This window comes from Sceloporus occidentalis, unplaced genomic scaffold (assembly GCF_023333645.1).
Source record: "Sceloporus occidentalis isolate IW3139 unplaced genomic scaffold, rSceOcc1.0.p SCAF_122, whole genome shotgun sequence".
Classification (NCBI taxonomy): Eukaryota; Metazoa; Chordata; class Lepidosauria; order Squamata; family Phrynosomatidae; genus Sceloporus; species Sceloporus occidentalis.
Window position 1 is genome coordinate 1611309 of NW_028317102.1, and position 17161 is coordinate 1628469.

The 17161-nt window shown below is 36.6% G+C and overlaps 1 protein-coding gene across 1 annotated transcript in view; it reads right to left on the reverse strand.

Moving 5' to 3' along the window:
- Window positions 1–3779: 3779 nt before the first annotated feature.
- The window catches only part of LOC149282144 (phospholipid phosphatase 3-like), a 32533-nt gene continuing 19151 nt past the window's right edge, over window positions 3780–17161 (reverse strand). Inside the window, exons 3-6 of the mRNA XM_089498567.1 lie at window positions 13471–13751; window positions 12559–12616; window positions 7485–7661; window positions 3780–3893 (exon numbers count right to left, since the gene is read on the reverse strand). Coding sequence (XP_089354693.1) covers window positions 3780–3893; window positions 7485–7661; window positions 12559–12616; window positions 13471–13751 — 630 coding nt within the window. The remainder of the gene's footprint in view (window positions 3894–7484; window positions 7662–12558; window positions 12617–13470; window positions 13752–17161) is intronic.

Genomic DNA, 17161 nt, shown 5'->3' on the forward strand with positions numbered 1-17161 from the left:
AACGCACGTTTCCACACATCCAGTCATTATTTTCTATTACTAAATATAGCTACCAGGAGCCCCCCTTGCGGGATCCAGGTTGAAAGTCCCTATGATGTCAGCGGGTGGTCCTGCTGATGCTGAGGAGCGGTCCTGCTGATGTCTGATACGCCATTGTTGGAAGGGGATGGATTTCCATGCGGTGAGATGAAAGGCTTCGATTTGTCATATCTCATTTTCAATTCATTATTTAGTGAACAAACCCCTAAAACCCAATGTATTTTATGAAACCAAATCTGACACAATTAACTAAAGCTACAATGTATGGGAAACCAAACGCCACTTGTTACGGCTCACATAGAGCTGGGGTAAAGCAGACACAAACATTTCCTCCTATTTAATATGATGGAGGGTAAAAGTGGGACTTCCACTATTTTTTTATTACTATTATCAGATTTAGTATCAAGTAAAAATGTATAAAAAAAAATGTATATTTGTGTGCTGCTTGAAAAGAAGGGGCAGTTGAGAACTGACAACTTTTGCTTATTACTGGTATCAAATTAAAAATAAGTTTTCCAAAATATGGTATTTTCTTCAGTTCTAGTTTCTGCCCGATAATATAATGTTTTCACTTTTCAGGCAGTTGGTGTGTGTTTTATATCTGTTATCTGAGTCCAATCTACCAGACAAAATACCTGACTCCTTATCATATTGCCCAACAATAGAATGGCTCAGTCTTAATCACCCAGTCAGACCCTAATGAGAATCTATGGAGTAATGGACTTCATTAGCATTGCCATAAAGCATCAGCTCACTGTGATGATTGAGCACTGTATACAGTACTGGGGGGTTATATTACTGTATATAGCACTGGGGGGTTATATTACTGTATACAGCGCTGGGGGGTTATATTACTGTATACAGCACTGGGGACTATTATTGTATACAGCGCTGGGGGGTTATTACTGTATACAGCGCTGGGGGTTATACTACTGTATACAGCACTGGGGGGGTTATATTACTGTATACATCGCTGGGGGTTGTTACTGTATACAGTGCTGGGGGTTATATTACTGTATACAGCACTGGGGGTTATATTACTGTATACATCGCTGGGGGTTGTTACTGTATACAGCGCTGGGGGTTATATTACTGTATACAGCGCTGGGGGTTATATTACTGTATACAGCGCTGGGGGTTATATTACTGTATACAGCGCTGGGGGATTATATTACTGTATACAGCGCTGGGGGTTATTACTGTATACAGAGCTGGGAGGTTATTGCTGTATACAGCGCTGGGGGGAGTTATATTACTGTATACAGCGCTGGGGGGTTATATTACTGTATGCAGCGCTGGGGGTTATATTACTGTATACAGCACTGGGGGTTATTTTACTGTATACAGCGCTGGGGGGTTTATTACTGTATACAGCGCTGGGGGGTTTATTACTGTATACAGTGCTGGGGGGTTATATTACTGTATACAGCGCTGGGGGTTATTACTGTATACAGTGCTGGGGGGTTATATTACTGTATACAGCGCTGGGGGGTTTATTACTGTATACAGCGCTGGGGGGTTATATTACTGTATACAGTGCTGGGGGGTTTATTACTGTATACAGCGCTGGGGGGTTATATTACTGTATACAGCGCTGGGGGGTTTATTACTGTATACAGCGCTGAGGGGGTTATATTACTGTATACAGCGCTGGGGGGTTATATTACTGTATACAGCGCTGGGGGGTTTATTACTGTATACAGCGCTGGGGGGTTATATTACTGTATACAGCGCTGGGGGGTTATATTACTGTATACAGCGCTGGGGGGTTTATTACTGTATACAGCGCTGGGGGGTTATATTACTGTATACAGCGCTGGGGGGTTTATTACTGTATACAGCGCAGAGGGTGGGTCATGTACAGCGCTGGGTTGACCCTGCTCAATGTGCCATAGTTACTTTCTTAACTCCCGTATCATCACACACAGCACCACACAGAACACAGTTTGATAGAATCAATAAACGTTATCAGCTTTTATTCAAAAAAAGCATCTTTGTACAGCAATTTCTGCAAAAACAAATTTTATATTTGTATTCTACAAAAGTATTTGAATAATATTCTTTTTTATTTTTTTTTTACAAAATGAAACATTACAAAAATACAGACAATTTAATTCATTTTTATACAATTGTCTCTAGCTGTAGTTATTAATAGTGAAATTACTACCACAGTTCTACAATATTTTAGTTGACTATACAAAAAAAAAAAAAATTAAAAAAATTAAAACCGGTGCTTTTTTTTAAGCAGCAATATTACACAGGTCAGGACAAGTTTATAATCGTAGTGGATATATCTAAAGTTGTTTGGAGAAATAATATTTTACATAGTTATTTTTTAATGTTTTGTACATTATTTATATAATATATATATATATTTATATAAAAATCATAGCTTGCTATAGTTGAAATGATAGGACGGATTTTTTTTTTATTTATTTTTTTATATAGAAGGATGTGCAAATGGTATTTATTTATGAATAAATGTAAAATTTATTCCAGGGTTTAATCAATCGATAGCTTTCCTGCTGTTAATGAACTACAACAATTCTTTAGTGGCTACTGGCTCAATGGTGGCTATAAGGACTTCAGATAAAAAAAAAAATAAAACAGCCAGAAAGCTACCTATCGACTATGCCTAGTTAATAAGGTTCACATAGATTAAGCCCTTTTTTTAAAAAAAATTTTTAATTAAAATCTTTAAAAAATTCCTTCACGTTTTTTTTTTTTTTTTTTGTAATTCATCAGAAATGTCATACGGTTTGTGTTTGGTATTTGAAATGCTATGGCTTGTTTGGAGAACCTCAACCGTTGTGAGATTGGACAAACTTTAACAGAATTTAAAGGATTTGGATGTCCCGTCCAGCGGTACAAAATCCAGAATAGTGAATTTATGGTAATTGGGTATCAACCCCAAGTTCGTAGTGCTATAAACCTCAAGACAGACCACTAAGACCACTAACGCATCCCATTAGGTCGGGGCAAAAAAAAAAATTAACATTTTTAAAAACCCGACAATGTTTTTCGCTTGTGAAAATCTTCCTTCTTTAATTTGATCAGCGTCCTATTGTTTATTAAGTGTCTCCTCGACAGGAACGTCTGACTTGAGTATAAAGATGATTTGGTGGATTTGATGCAAATAAAGAATATGTATTTTTACATTTTTTTTTAAAAAAGTCTTTGTTTGGATGAAATGCACAGAGAGAAACCTCCGATGTTGTCAACCAGTCCTGATTCACACTGACACACAACTTTGCAACGCAACCCGAAACAACATCATAAAAGAGGTGATTTCATGGGACAAGATCCCAAACCCTTTTCAGTGCTATTTCTTACAAAATACATAGTGCTATTGTTTCGATTTTTGAGCCTACAAGCCGCAAAATCTAGTTGACTCCCTTTTTTTTTTCATGAAAAAGTATAGCTTTTATAAATATATGAGCAATGGATGTATTGTTCATTAGAACATGAACACATAGTAACCAATCACACATCCTGCCTTCCAACTCATTGTCTCTCATTGGCTTTCGGGTTTAGTTGATTACCACCCAGATCATGCAAAAAATGTAAATCGAAATGGTCTCATGGCAGACTTTTTTTCTTTTTTTTTTCATTTTTTTTTGTTGGGTAAACAGTTGTTCCCTACATTCTACTGTCTGATGAGATTTGAAAGCAGCAGGTAGTTGTATTCACGATCAGAAGTGAAGAAGAGTCTTCAGTTGGCTTGAGACTTCTTTTTTTTTTTATACAATGTTGATGTTTCTGTCTATGATATCCACAGGGGAGAGGTTATCTCTTCTTGCTGAAGGAGGTGTGCAGCTTTTCTTTGCCTTGAAGAGGTCAGATACATAAAAAACCTAAAAAAAATTAAAAAAAAAATCAGCATGGTTAAGAATGTAAAAAAAATTAAAAAAAAATATTTTGCTCACAAAGATGTCTAAACATTTACAATATTCGCAGTAAAAAAGAAATGTAAATTATAATAATATATTTATATATATTTTTTTACTACTCTTACAATAATATGAATATATTATTTAGAGTCTATCTACAGCAGGAAATAATTTTTTTTTTTTTCTGTTAATGTTTAGAAGAAAATTTAGAGCTAAATTTATGATTTAATATTCGTCACAGATAATAATTTCATGCCCTGCGTTTCATAAATGAAGCTTTCACATAATGGAAAGATGTTCTGAGATAAGACCAGTCGCATATCCGGCATTAGTCAATTGTTACCAGCAAATGTAATATTTAATAATGCGAAGCGTTAATCATGGTGACTTGTAAGTCCAGTGGAAGGAAAAGATAGCCGGCCGCCTTTTCCTGAATGCCCAATACCGGATGCAGTCTGCAGGATGTGAAAAAGGGCCGACGTTCAACTTATCAGGATAGAAATATAGCTAGAGAGGAACAAGGAGTGCGTGGAGGGAAGCATTTAACTACCGCCACCTAACTTCCTCCGTCTAAAGCCTCTCAGACCGGCTTTCGGATTCGACATTTTCTAACTTAGAATGTCAACCGAGGACATGGAACCCCGGACCAAATATGTGAAAGTGGAAACATTCTCGGGTTGTAAGGGCTACAAATTGTGAGCTTGCCGGAATCAAATATTTAATATATTACAAAGTATCAAGGATAGCCAGCAGCTGCCTCTGACCGGGCTCAGACTACGGATCATGAGAATTGCAGTCCCACAACAGCTGCTAACTTTCCTTAGTATTCAATCTAATTAAACAAGCATACAATATAGTCTCTCGAGACCAAGACCTTTGCCAGTATGTTTTAAAACCTCTCCAATTAATTGTATGGTTGTGACGGATCCCTGTGCACAATTTAAATTTTTTTCTAAATAAAAATATAGTGTTTTTTTTAACAATCCGTGGATAATATTAAAAAATTCTTTATCCATTTCTTCTAACCCACTTCAAAGCCAACTGCGATACACGGTACTAATCTTTGCAAAAAAATTTGATTATATTGTAAGGTTTCCGTTATGGCCTCAAAGCAAGTGGAGGCCGAGAGTAGTAACCACGGGTCATGGCTGTTCCTACTTCCATGTAGCGAAAGCTTCCAAAAGCCAGACAAGTGGCACTATGTGAAGAAACACCCAACTCTTTGGAGTTCTCCTTTGAAAGTCTACCTGGAATTTCAGTTTGACAGCCTTGAAATTGTTAGGTTACTAATGGGCTGGCCTCTGCCTCTGTTCTACAGCTGTACTGCTTTTTGGTTAGTCTTGGGGTTATACAAACACGGGCAGTGAAAGTGAAATATAACCTCTTCGGGCTCCTCGAGTAGTGTGTAGGACTTGAACTAGGTCACACGAGACAGGGTAGGACACGGGGAGAAAAATGTTCCTACTTGGGTTTGTTTCGCTTCCTGCAGAAAGGGATCTCCACCCATAAAGTAAACTTGGTAGGTTTCCGATAGGAATGTGCATTCCTTCTTTACTGATTTGGGATCAGGCATTCCTAGCCTTTACTTTTGGATTTATTTTCTTTTTTTTTTTTTTAAAGAAGATATATGGTCTACGACACCAAACTATTCTGCGCCGGTGAAATATACATTATGTATTATATCACCATAGAAGGTACAGGTTGGTTAATTCTTAAAGGCTGAGGTGAACATAAAAAAAAAACAATTTATTGGTATTTCAGGTTCACTCAGATCTTTCTTTCTATACATCCATCAGTTTGTGTCAAAGGCACAAGGAAACTATTACCAAACATCTTCTAATTTCACATATTTTTTTTTTTATTACCATGCCAATAGTAATAATCCTATAAAAAAAACAACCTTGCAAATTTTTTTTATGTAGATTATTTTACGGTATAGCAGGAGGTGGCACTGTTATCGCTAAATTAATTAATAGCATTGCATGGATTTTCAAGGGTTTGGACCAGAGGAGGCGATTCCACTATAATAAATTACAATATAAAAAGAAGGGAAATGTATTTTCTGTACTAAATGGTGCTCATATTGATGTAAAATGTAACAAAACTGATTCCACTTTCCGTTTATAGTCCACGCTTTTCTTCTCGTTTCAGAAAAGTCCTTAATACGTTGGGAATTGTCTTTCACCTTCCAATTTGCTAAATGATTGTATAATTATAAGTCAGGGAGCTACTAATTACAGGACTTGACATCTGCTAAATTATCTTATCCCTTCCAAATACGCGGCTGGCTTAACAGAAATGGACAGGCAACGGTTGCAGTTTCAGTGGCCGTAGACCCCGATATCCGTTAACGTTGAGCCAGCCGCAGGCGTGTTACTCAATGCTACGGTCATTTGGCGGCCCGTAAATGATAATAATGCTAAGACGCAACTCGTAACCACAACAGACAGCTGGAAAGCAATACGATTGTAACCGTATCCTGTTCCTAAAGTGCTTTGTCACAATGGAAAGGCCGACTTTCCATAAATGCTTCGATACGTCCATGCGTTGTATCGTATAAACCATGATTATTAGGACAGACAAATTAATGAATGTTCCGGAAGAATTAGATCATGGGTTTTTTTTAAGTAAATGTGAACTTTAAAGCGATGCTATCTGACACGAAGCAGGCTTTTACAGCGTCTACGGAGGGGAGGCTGGCATTAAATACAACAATAATGCTGTGTTTCCTCTGATAAAGGTCATGTGCAATTATTAACCCTTTAAGTGCCAGAAGGGGCGAGCAGGATATAGTTTACAAAAAAAACCAAAACTATTTTTCTTTTTATTTACTTAATATTATATATTATTTTTTAAATATTTTTTAGACTTTTTTTCTCTCTTTTTTTTTTTTTTTTTTTTTAAATATTTAAATATTAATATTATTTTTAAGGCAACTTTCAGGAAAGAAAACAACAGAAGGTTTAGAACATGTGTGTACAGAAGGGCGTTCCTTGGTCTGGAAGGGGCACACAATGCAAAGTTTATTACTTTGTCAACCAGCTGTTTCCTATATTCATGCTCCGAGCCAGAGAAAAGGCAGCCTATAGAACGGCGCTTTGTTCCTCCCAAGTTATAGAAGCTTTTGACCATATGTGCAAAAGTTGCTCACACAGAGATCTATTAGGCTAATAGTTTGCCAGGAAACATCCAGACTTTTCTACTTAAACCGGCGGTTATGCATGACATATGTGTATGACTATTTACTTTTATCTTCATGTACACGATATACGTCATTTTTATGTATGGGGCAAGCATAGGCTATTTTGAAACAAGCTTCAAATTATTCAGGCTTTTATCCTTTTTTAATCGAGTAACAGAACAACCTGTTAAATGGACATCATTTCAATTATGAATTTACCCGTCATGGAATACAAGCGACACAAAGATTCCATCTCTTATTGGCTGTATTATTTTCAACAAGTGACACAATGTAACTTCTTTCAGTAGCTACACAACCATGATATCTTATAAAAAAGTAAGTTTAATGTTAAGGGGCTATAACTGCGTACTTACTATGCAATAGGCAACCACAGCTCCTTGGACGAACCCAGCCAAGACATCCGAAGGGTGGTGCTTGTGGTCAGACACACGAGACAGTCCCGTGTATAAGGCCATCATGAGAAGAGTGAACTGCAGAAGAGGACGCAAGAGACGGGCTCCTCTCCATGTGAATCTTGACTGCAGGTAGAACTGTTAAAGAAAAAAAAACCAAGAATCGTCAAAGATCAATTTTATTACACATTTTTGTTTCTCGTTTCTCCATATCGCTCAAGTAGGCTTTGGAGGTGACAGTTTAACCATTAATTAATGAATTCATTAATAATTTATGTATCTTATACAATTACAAAAAAAAAAAATAGCTCACAAAATCTCCCCAAACTTCTATTTCTTGGTACGGGACCCCCACTAATCAAAAGGACACCCGCTGAGTAGGTTTCTAGGTATCATAAAATTGGGGCAATGAACAAAGTTTTGATTTGTAGTGTTTACATTGTACATTACATTTATAACCGCTTCCAATAATTGGCCATGAAAACAGCACAAAATTACTGGAAAGAAAAACACAAGATTAACATCTGAAAGCCAGAGTCAAGGCCAGGAGTGTTGGATATTAGCGGATTGTAAATTTAAAAGCCCGAGAAACTACTGGATAATGTAAGCCATTAGCTTTTACGGGGAGTATGAAGTTTCTCTGTCTGTTAATCAAACTTTGTATAAACCAGGAATAACAATTAAATTCAGTCTGGCGTATAATGTCATGGAAAAAAAGACCACATGGAGGAGTACCTTGTTGAGTGTTTTTTTTTTTCAAGGTTAATGTAATTAACTGCTGAAAGCCGAGATATGTTTCTCGCATTAAAAGAAAACATAATCCAGAAGAGAACCCAACTATATTTAGAAAAACACATACGGCCGATGGTTTATACTTATACTCAAGGTACAGAATGTTTGTCTACTGTAAGTTACCGAGCTGTAGTTTCTCTTTGAACTTTGACCCCCCCCCTTAGTTTGCTGAGATACGGTGGGAACCTAAAGGAGACAACGTTTTGTTTTTTTTTTAAATGCAGGAAAAACAAAAAAAAAAATGTTCTCCCAACAAATCAAAGCTGACTGTTGATGACCAAGAAGGGTTGAGCGAGGCAGGGAATGGCAGCACCCACTGAGCGATCACTCCCTTCCTGAACGCGAGGAAGGAAGTTAAAGGGTCCGTCTGTCTAAAAGTCAGACCTATATTTTTAAGTTATGGCGTATACGTCCGGAAACATTGTACAACATGCAGGAACTTCTGCGAAAAAAAATATTACTTTCCGGAACTGGGAAGTTCAAGCGTTATGTTATAAAATTGGCAGAGCATAAGATCCATAGGAAAAGTATACTATTGTTCCCACAATTAAACAAAATAGCATTTTTTTAAAGATGGCAAAGGAATTGGGCTGTGTTCTTTTAACTCTTTCAGTTGCACAAATCCATGCAAAAACTGCTCTACTCATCAGAGCTCAGAAAACTAGATATTTCTGCTGCCAAATTCTTTTGGAAATGTTTAAATCATAGTTCAAACAGAGGTTTTTCAGACAACTTTGTTGTCCAAACTGTGGCCCAAGGGCCATACGTAATTCTATAGTGTTTTTTTTTTTAATGACCTCCCTTAAAGATTTACTGGGAAAAAAATCCACTGAATTGACATAATAATAATAATAATAATAATAATAATAATAATAATAATCATCATCATCATCATCATCATCATCTCTGGATCAACAACTTATTCTGCATAAAACGTTACGAAAGTCCTCACAAAAAATCTAATGCGGTCTATGAGGCTGAGCCAGGGCAAAAAAATCTCATTTAAATGGTTAATGAAACTTTAATTAGAGCGTATTATTCCCCAGTAACTGGGAATGAAGTTTTACTTTACTGAGAGGGTGGTAGATAAGTGCAAAAGCTTTCCAGCAGAAGTGGTAGAGATTAATACAGTGTGGGGGGGGGTTAAACATGCATGGGATAGTCATATGGCTCCTGAATCTAAAAAAAATGGATAGACTAGACAGTCGTAATGGTTCTTATCTGCTATCAGATACGTTGTTTCTATGCGCAATAGTGTGTCACCGGATGATCTTTTAAAAAATGGCATTCGTCATTCGCCTCCACCTCTAAGATCAATGACCCTCTTTTCCTACCATTATACAGATGACAGCTTCTATACTTTATTAAATATAATGACATCACTTTTCCCGTTTGTGCCCTCTGACCCCAAAAGTGATGTTACCATCACTAACTCAGGGCAGGTTGTTATTCTTTATGAAAGTCGGGGAAAAAAGCCCTTAAGTGACTCATGTGTTTAAGTAAAACTCAGCAAGTCCTCTTTGGCTGTTTCCTGAACATAAATTATATGATTGCGATGCAATGATTTGCTGAAAAAAATTAAAATAAAAAAATCTCGGAAACTAGCTGGGGGGAGGGGCAAATTCATATAGGGGGATTCTGCAGCGTCCCTTTAAATCTCTACGCATAATACTCCTAAGGATCTATATATTATATAATTATTATTTTTTTTTATTATTATTATTTATTTATTTATTTTTATTTTATTTTTTTCCAGTATAATGTTTTGATCACAAGTAGACTTTTTTGTTGCCTCATTAATTATTTAGAACTTTCTTCTAAGTGCGCTATTAATTTATTAAATGGAATTTTCACACTGCGACCTGCCGGAATATTAAGCGTTTTTAGAATCTGAAAAGCTGCAGATGATCCTGATCTGAGTTAATGCGTCATTTGAATTAGCTGCTTCTGTGGGTTAGGTTACTTTAAAAAAAAAAAATACATGGACAGACAGGATTTAGCATTTTGGTTCAAATTCCCCTAATACAATAGACTGTAAACCATCATATTCTGTCCAAGACAGTCTCGGTTTTCAAAGCATTTAAAAAGTGATAGAAGCCCCTGATAATATGATTGATGACAATAGCAAAGTTAAACATTTTTTACGATACTGGATCCTGGTGACCCCCTATCACACCTTAAACTGGGACGGTGTTTGATTTGACTATCACTGGTTCCACCGATACTGTATTATCAATCAGCGGTCCCATCAACCCCCCACAAGAAGACAATGAGTTGAGATAGCTATCATTGTGTATGTGTGGACAGTCCTAATCTGATCTACTTGGAGATTAACAGTATCAATTCAGATGTTCCCTATCATTGTTCCTAGATAGCGGTAAACTGCCTTTGAGGATTTATGAATCCAGGGAAATGGTCGCTGACCGGCTAAAAAAGAGTATATCGTTAAACAATGAAATCAATAGATTAAGGGCTAAGTGCCACTATTGTACACGAAAAGGTATCTGGCTACAAATCCCCTCGACATGTGGAGGGATAAGAAAACTCAGTAGACACCACATAAATCCCAGTGCAAAAATAATGAGCTGGGTAGATGGGATTCCACAGGAAAAAAAATAGATATGTTCTGACCTGTAGAAAGGGTGCGTAAAATAATTCTACCGGGAAGGAATCCGCATTCTTTGAATGGAATGTATGCATTTTTTGTGTTTTTGTTCATTTAAACGCATGATAGGGTTCAGTTTACCATTTTCTTCATTTTTTAGCCTTTTTTTTAACTTTAACTATACTGATTTTGTGATTAGAAGAATAATTCCATTCATTCTGGCCATGAAGACCGTTGATACCCTGAGGAGTATTGGCTGAATTCTAAAAAAAAAGGCTGAATAAATAAAATAAAGTGGTGTTATATGGTATTAGTTAATAAATGTGTATCTCACCTCCCACCCCCCATGTATGCAAAGATAATTAGCCATAAAAAGGAGAATGGAGAGAATAAATCATAGTATGGTGGAAATGTGGATTTTCTACCAGCGATATGGTTGTTGTAGGAATAAAAAGGAAATGAAACACCTGAAAAGTGTCAGAGCAATATCCTCAGTGAGGGACTGACATGGGTCATTCATCTCGCAACTGCTTTAAGGAATAGATTTTCAGTGGATTTTGTTTGTTTAATAGACTGTTCTGTTAATTCTTCGATATTTTGAAAGGATCCAACAAAATGTTAAAGAATGAGTTTCGACTTCTCTGCCAAATGAATGAGACCGATGGACAAAGTCGGGCCAATACAAAGCAGGTTGGCCATTGGCGAGACCTCATTGGGGAGTGCGTCAACCGTCTAATCATTTTGGAAAAAGTATCTCAAAATGATCCTTACCATAAACAGCAGTCTAGACCTTCAGCGAGCTGCTGTATGTCTGTCTCTTATATCTTTTTTGATAGCATTATTATTTGGCTGCGGATCAAAGCTTCACAATAGCTTATTCTACGGGGATTAAGGATGCGGCACCAGAACCACCATTTTTTTGGTTTGGTTTTAAATTCACTAAAAACCTCGGAAATGCAATATAAAGAGGGGTCGACAGCAGGTCACAAAATTACGTAACAGTCTTGTTGCCCCATAGGCACTAACCACATCCCCTATAACAAAAGTGTACCTCGTTGGCCATATGGAACATATGGAATAGTGTGAGGTGTGTTGTTCACCTTTTCTGGAAGGAATGAGACCTACACAGTAATAAATCAGTTTATGTAGACAGTGATAAAGATGATAGATATATTGCATTCCTACTGGACAAGGTGGGGGGGGGGGTGAGGCCATCTGAGCATTATATGTAGGTTAGGATGATGAATTCACTGTAAGGAATTTTATCTAGAAAACTCATGTTTGAACAAAATAGGGCGATTTTATCTTTTACATGTTAGAACCGAGAAGCACTATAAACAATATTATTTTTTTTACTGATAATTTAAAGTATTTTTTTAAATAAATAAATAATAATAATAAAAAAAAAAAAGCCAGTAATGGTCTGTTTCTGCTTCCAACCATTCAATGTGTATATGGTATTACCCCTAGCACAGTAAAAAAAAAAAACACCACGACATGCCCCTCTTAGGTCGGAAGCGAAGGCTATAAATATCATATTTTCCATAGGCATATAACATTTTTAAGTATATCATTATTTCATTAACCAATCAGAAACATACAAAAAAAAAAGATAATTTAATGAAAAGAAAAACTTACCACTAAATACAACATGCTATACATAGAGAATGACGCGTGACCCGAGAAAAATGATTTCCTGTAACGCAAGAAGAGCAACAATAAGAACTTTAAAACACGATAATCACATTTTGCAAACTCTGATTCACAAGATTATCACGTAATAAATCAATCAGTGAATTGAACCGTATACTTTAACTGTGCCATAAAAATGAAAGTCTGTGATTAGGACAAAAAGGAATGTGTTTCGATTTCTTTGTCGTAACAAAGTGTTCCGACATATTGAAACATTGTTTCTAAAAAAAATAAATTAAAAAAAAAACCCTTTGGATTATATAATATACAGGTGCAAACAAGTACATTGTATCTATAAAGGTTATTTGTATGTAAGGGATTAGCCAATCAGAAATGTTCTAAACAAAAGAGCTCGCTAAACTAAGTGTGAAAATATTGGTAAAAATCTCAATCGCCTTCAAAAAGTAAAGATTATTATTATTTTTATTATTATTATTCTCCATGGATTCACTTAATGTTGTTAGGCTTCACTTCTCTTTAGTAACAGCGCTACAGCACCTGTTGGCACTATATAATTAAAAATGTAATGCAAAGCTGTTTTTTGTTCTCTCCATTAATTTAGAACATTTAAAATTCAGTAACAAGGAAATACAAAGTATTCTTAATTATATGGAAGATACACGTACATTTCACCTATATTTATCAAGTAGTTACAATCGATATCTAGTTGAACTTTAACTGTTGCGAGGTATTTGCGGTTACCTGGGGCACCTTGTTAAGTCAACAGACTTACATGTTTACTCTCCTCATTGCAAATATATTTCCTTTTTGTACCCTACCTATGTTTTATCTTTAACTTCAAATGTATATGTGTCAGTGCGAAAGGTTGTAAAAAAAATGGATAATATTTCCACATACCTTGCTTCCCTGACTTCTCTCAGAGACCCCCTGCATTCATAATCCAAGACGTATCCTAAGGAGCAGTTGATTTTTGAAGGATCGGGATTGCAGGCAGCCAAGAAATGAGGACGCAGGCGACCGATGGACACCTTGGCGATATCGGTGAACGACTGGCTGATGGCGCAGCCGAATAAGAAGTACCCAGCTTGCTTGTACAGGGCTGAGAGGTACGGGTTCCTGATAAAGGAATGAGACCTTTCTTTTAAGTAATGGATTCGGAAAAATTCCCCCACGATTATCTGTGGGAAAAAAAAATAATGGAGAACTCGATTAGGCTACATTACAGTTTGGAGTAGGAGGCGTATGAATGAGCGTTAGAACCAAACCGAACAAGACCACATTTCTCTGATGTGCGGGGAAGCAATTTTACCTGGACGTAGAAACATGTCCGAGCTGAGCCCCTTTACCTAACATTTAGTACCATTTGTTACAGTGGTTAGTAAATCCATTGGCCCTTGGTCCGTAGGAAGGACAAGATGGAAGAATGTGCTCTGGTGTATTCTGATGTAATACAAATTATCCCGGAACGCTTTGCACTAGTGGACTTTTTTTAAGTTAATACCTACGTAACCATTTAACAAAGATTTTCCCATATATCTGCCACGAGGAACACTAAGAAGACTATGCAGTCGGGTATTTCATTGGCTTATTGAACCAATAAGTATATCAAATGATTTTGGGATGTCTTATTTCATTGGCCTTCCCTGCAGACCAATAAAAGGTTGACTTAGCCAATACAATTTTATAAAAATACCCTGTCCATATGAGGAATTTGTTTCCAAATTAGATAATTATAGGATTAGTTTTAGTCAACGACTAACATTCTGTTATATTAAAACAAAGACTCTGAGACTTCTCTAAAACGGAGGCCCGTTCTGGCTCTAGTGAATAGAGTAGCCGAAGTCACCCTAAATTACATTTCTTAAAAAAAAAAAAAAAGGCATTTTAACGGGCCAATTAATTTCCATGCCCTGTACGTTGTCTCTAGCCACACTAGAAATATATCTAAATATAAAATATTAAAAACTGACATGCAACTTGGACCCAGTTATCGCTTAGTCAACATATTCGGTCATCCATGAACAGACGTTCCATCCAACGTTTCCTCTACTGAATGGGAGAATACTGTAAACTTTCCCTAACTGAGATATCAGCGCATGGAGCACGGAGGCAGAAATACAACTTTGATGAAAGTAATAGAGTGTGTGGTGGTTTAATCTCTTTGAAAGTCGTCCATCCACTAAGTCCTATTTACACATGAATGCGGTAAAGCTCGGTAAACCAGTCATCGGTCGCCTTTCCCACGAAGGCCTGTAATATGGCAGCGTGAGTTGCCTCAAACAACTTTTTTTTTTAACAGGGGGCATCATGAATGTAGCAGACACTACTGACGTTAGAAGTCTCGGCAATCACCATGGATACAATGGCGGAAATGACCTGTAATTATTAGGCCTAGAGGTTTGTTCTATGAGCAACAAAAGTATCCCTTAAAGGGTAACTGTTGCCTTCAAGGGTTTTAGAGCACATTTGTATATTAAAATAACATATGATACATTTTGGTTTTTTTATTCATTATTTTTTTGAAATATTTAGTTTAGAAGTGACTATTTTACCTCGGGGAAGCTGAGGCCTGTGGCAAACTGTGGCAAAACTAGCATTATCCAATTAATATTCTGTCCTGAAGGCCTTTTTCATTCTTTAAGAATAAAAAAAGCTGCCTGAAACAATCAGCAACTTCACAACAGTGGAGAGATAACTTAACGGGGAGGAATAATTTTACCAAAAACGAGAAGTTAAGATGGCTTACCATATGATACATCCATCAAGTGTGTTTCTAATATAAAGAAAGAACCAGTCATATTTTTTTTATGCGACTTTTGTTTTGTATGCGTTTTTCAAGCAGTATAATAAAAAGGTAAAAATTATAATAATAGCATATTTTTAACGTCAAGAGCTGCCTCCTGGCAAAACTATCTTTGTAGTGTCGCCAGGTGTTTTTCCAGTAACCCTGCTTTCTAAAGTAGTATTTCTTGTACAGATATTATAAAACTCAGGAAATTTACTTAAAGAAGTAAGTTATTTTTTTTATTTATTTTTTTGAAGACTAGATTTAGAGTTCTTTTATATAAGAGGCTAAACATTTACATAATTGCCCCCTTTAAACATACAACTATTATATATATATATTTATAAATTCTCAACAGATGTTCTATAATTGCCGGGTAAGCCCTGTTATTTTTAAACTCCCTATTGTAGGACCCTTCGAAAGGTTAACCATAAATCCTCTTTATTAGGGATGTCTTCCCTACAAATGCTGAAAACTTTTTTGATTTGACCATTTTGCCATAAACCAGAGTTATGACCTAAGAAAAAGGCGCAGTTATTTCATTCCGATCTTAAAAAGGGCACGGAACGAAGATCAGACTGTGAAACGAAGTCCAAATGATGATGATGATGATGATGAAACGGGTTGGAGTCAAGTCCATTTTATTTAAGCAGTTTATGGAAGAGGTTCTGCGAGTTTCCTGCTAGTTTGGTCGTACATCGCTCCAGTATATTTAAGGCATACGGGCATTTTCCAGATGGATGGACGTTGGAGAACAGGAGAACGAGTTTTTAGTTAACAAAGTTAAATCTTATGAAAGATAAACTCGTTTTAGTTCAATTGGCCAGATCGTAGAGAAACCTTGCTATTCTTGAGGAAACTGTTATAATGTAACATGATTATAAAAATATATCTGTATTCTTATTTTTAAACTTTTTGCTTTGACTTTTTTGAAGTATCTAGATGCTTTCGTCTGCTTACCCAACAAGGAGAATTCTATGGTCTCCCCATCTTAGAAGGGGAAATCTAAAGCTAAATCTAAAATACTTATTTAGTTCCATTAAAAACAAATGGTTATATTTCAGCCAACCGTTTGCGGAAGCTGGAAGCCATCTCTAGAGGCCTTTGGTACCTCCATATTTATTTATTTAGTTATTTTGTATCTTTCTCAACCTATCTGCCCCGGTCTTCCTTGGTGGTCCTGATAATTGCACACGTCAGAAGATTTAAAAAAAAAAAAAGTCCCTACCAATTAACCCCGGTGGACTGTTTACTATTTTCATAGAAAAACAGATTCCCTATAACAGATCGGTGTTTTGGGATCTTGTTATTGAACAACAGAACTGGAAAAGACCTGATTGGTCCCAGATGTTTAAAAAAAGAGATACTTCGTAACGAAGTTTCTCGCAGCTGCGAACCCAGCTTTTAATGCAACGTATGTTATCAATACACTTGCCACCCCCCCCCCCCCGATAAGGGGGATAAACGTCCATCACAAATCTAACAAATATTTAATTATTAACCCTTTAAAATCCACGTTGGTTTTTGGAAATCCAACATTAGCTACTAAATCATAGAAACCCCCTGTCTTAAAGTTACGGGAGTGCTCCTCCTCCTACCTGCATCGACTTAAATATCCATTCCGCTCATGCGCCAAAGCACTCCCCATGATATCAATGTTTGCTGAACTATGTAAGCTTGATCTGAGCGGCAGCCAGACGCACTTGCGGCGACTGAACTCTCCGCTCTTCAAGTTATGGACGTGAACTAGTAAAACATTATAGGGAGTGCGACCGCATGAAACGTGGCCGTTTAAAGGTCAAG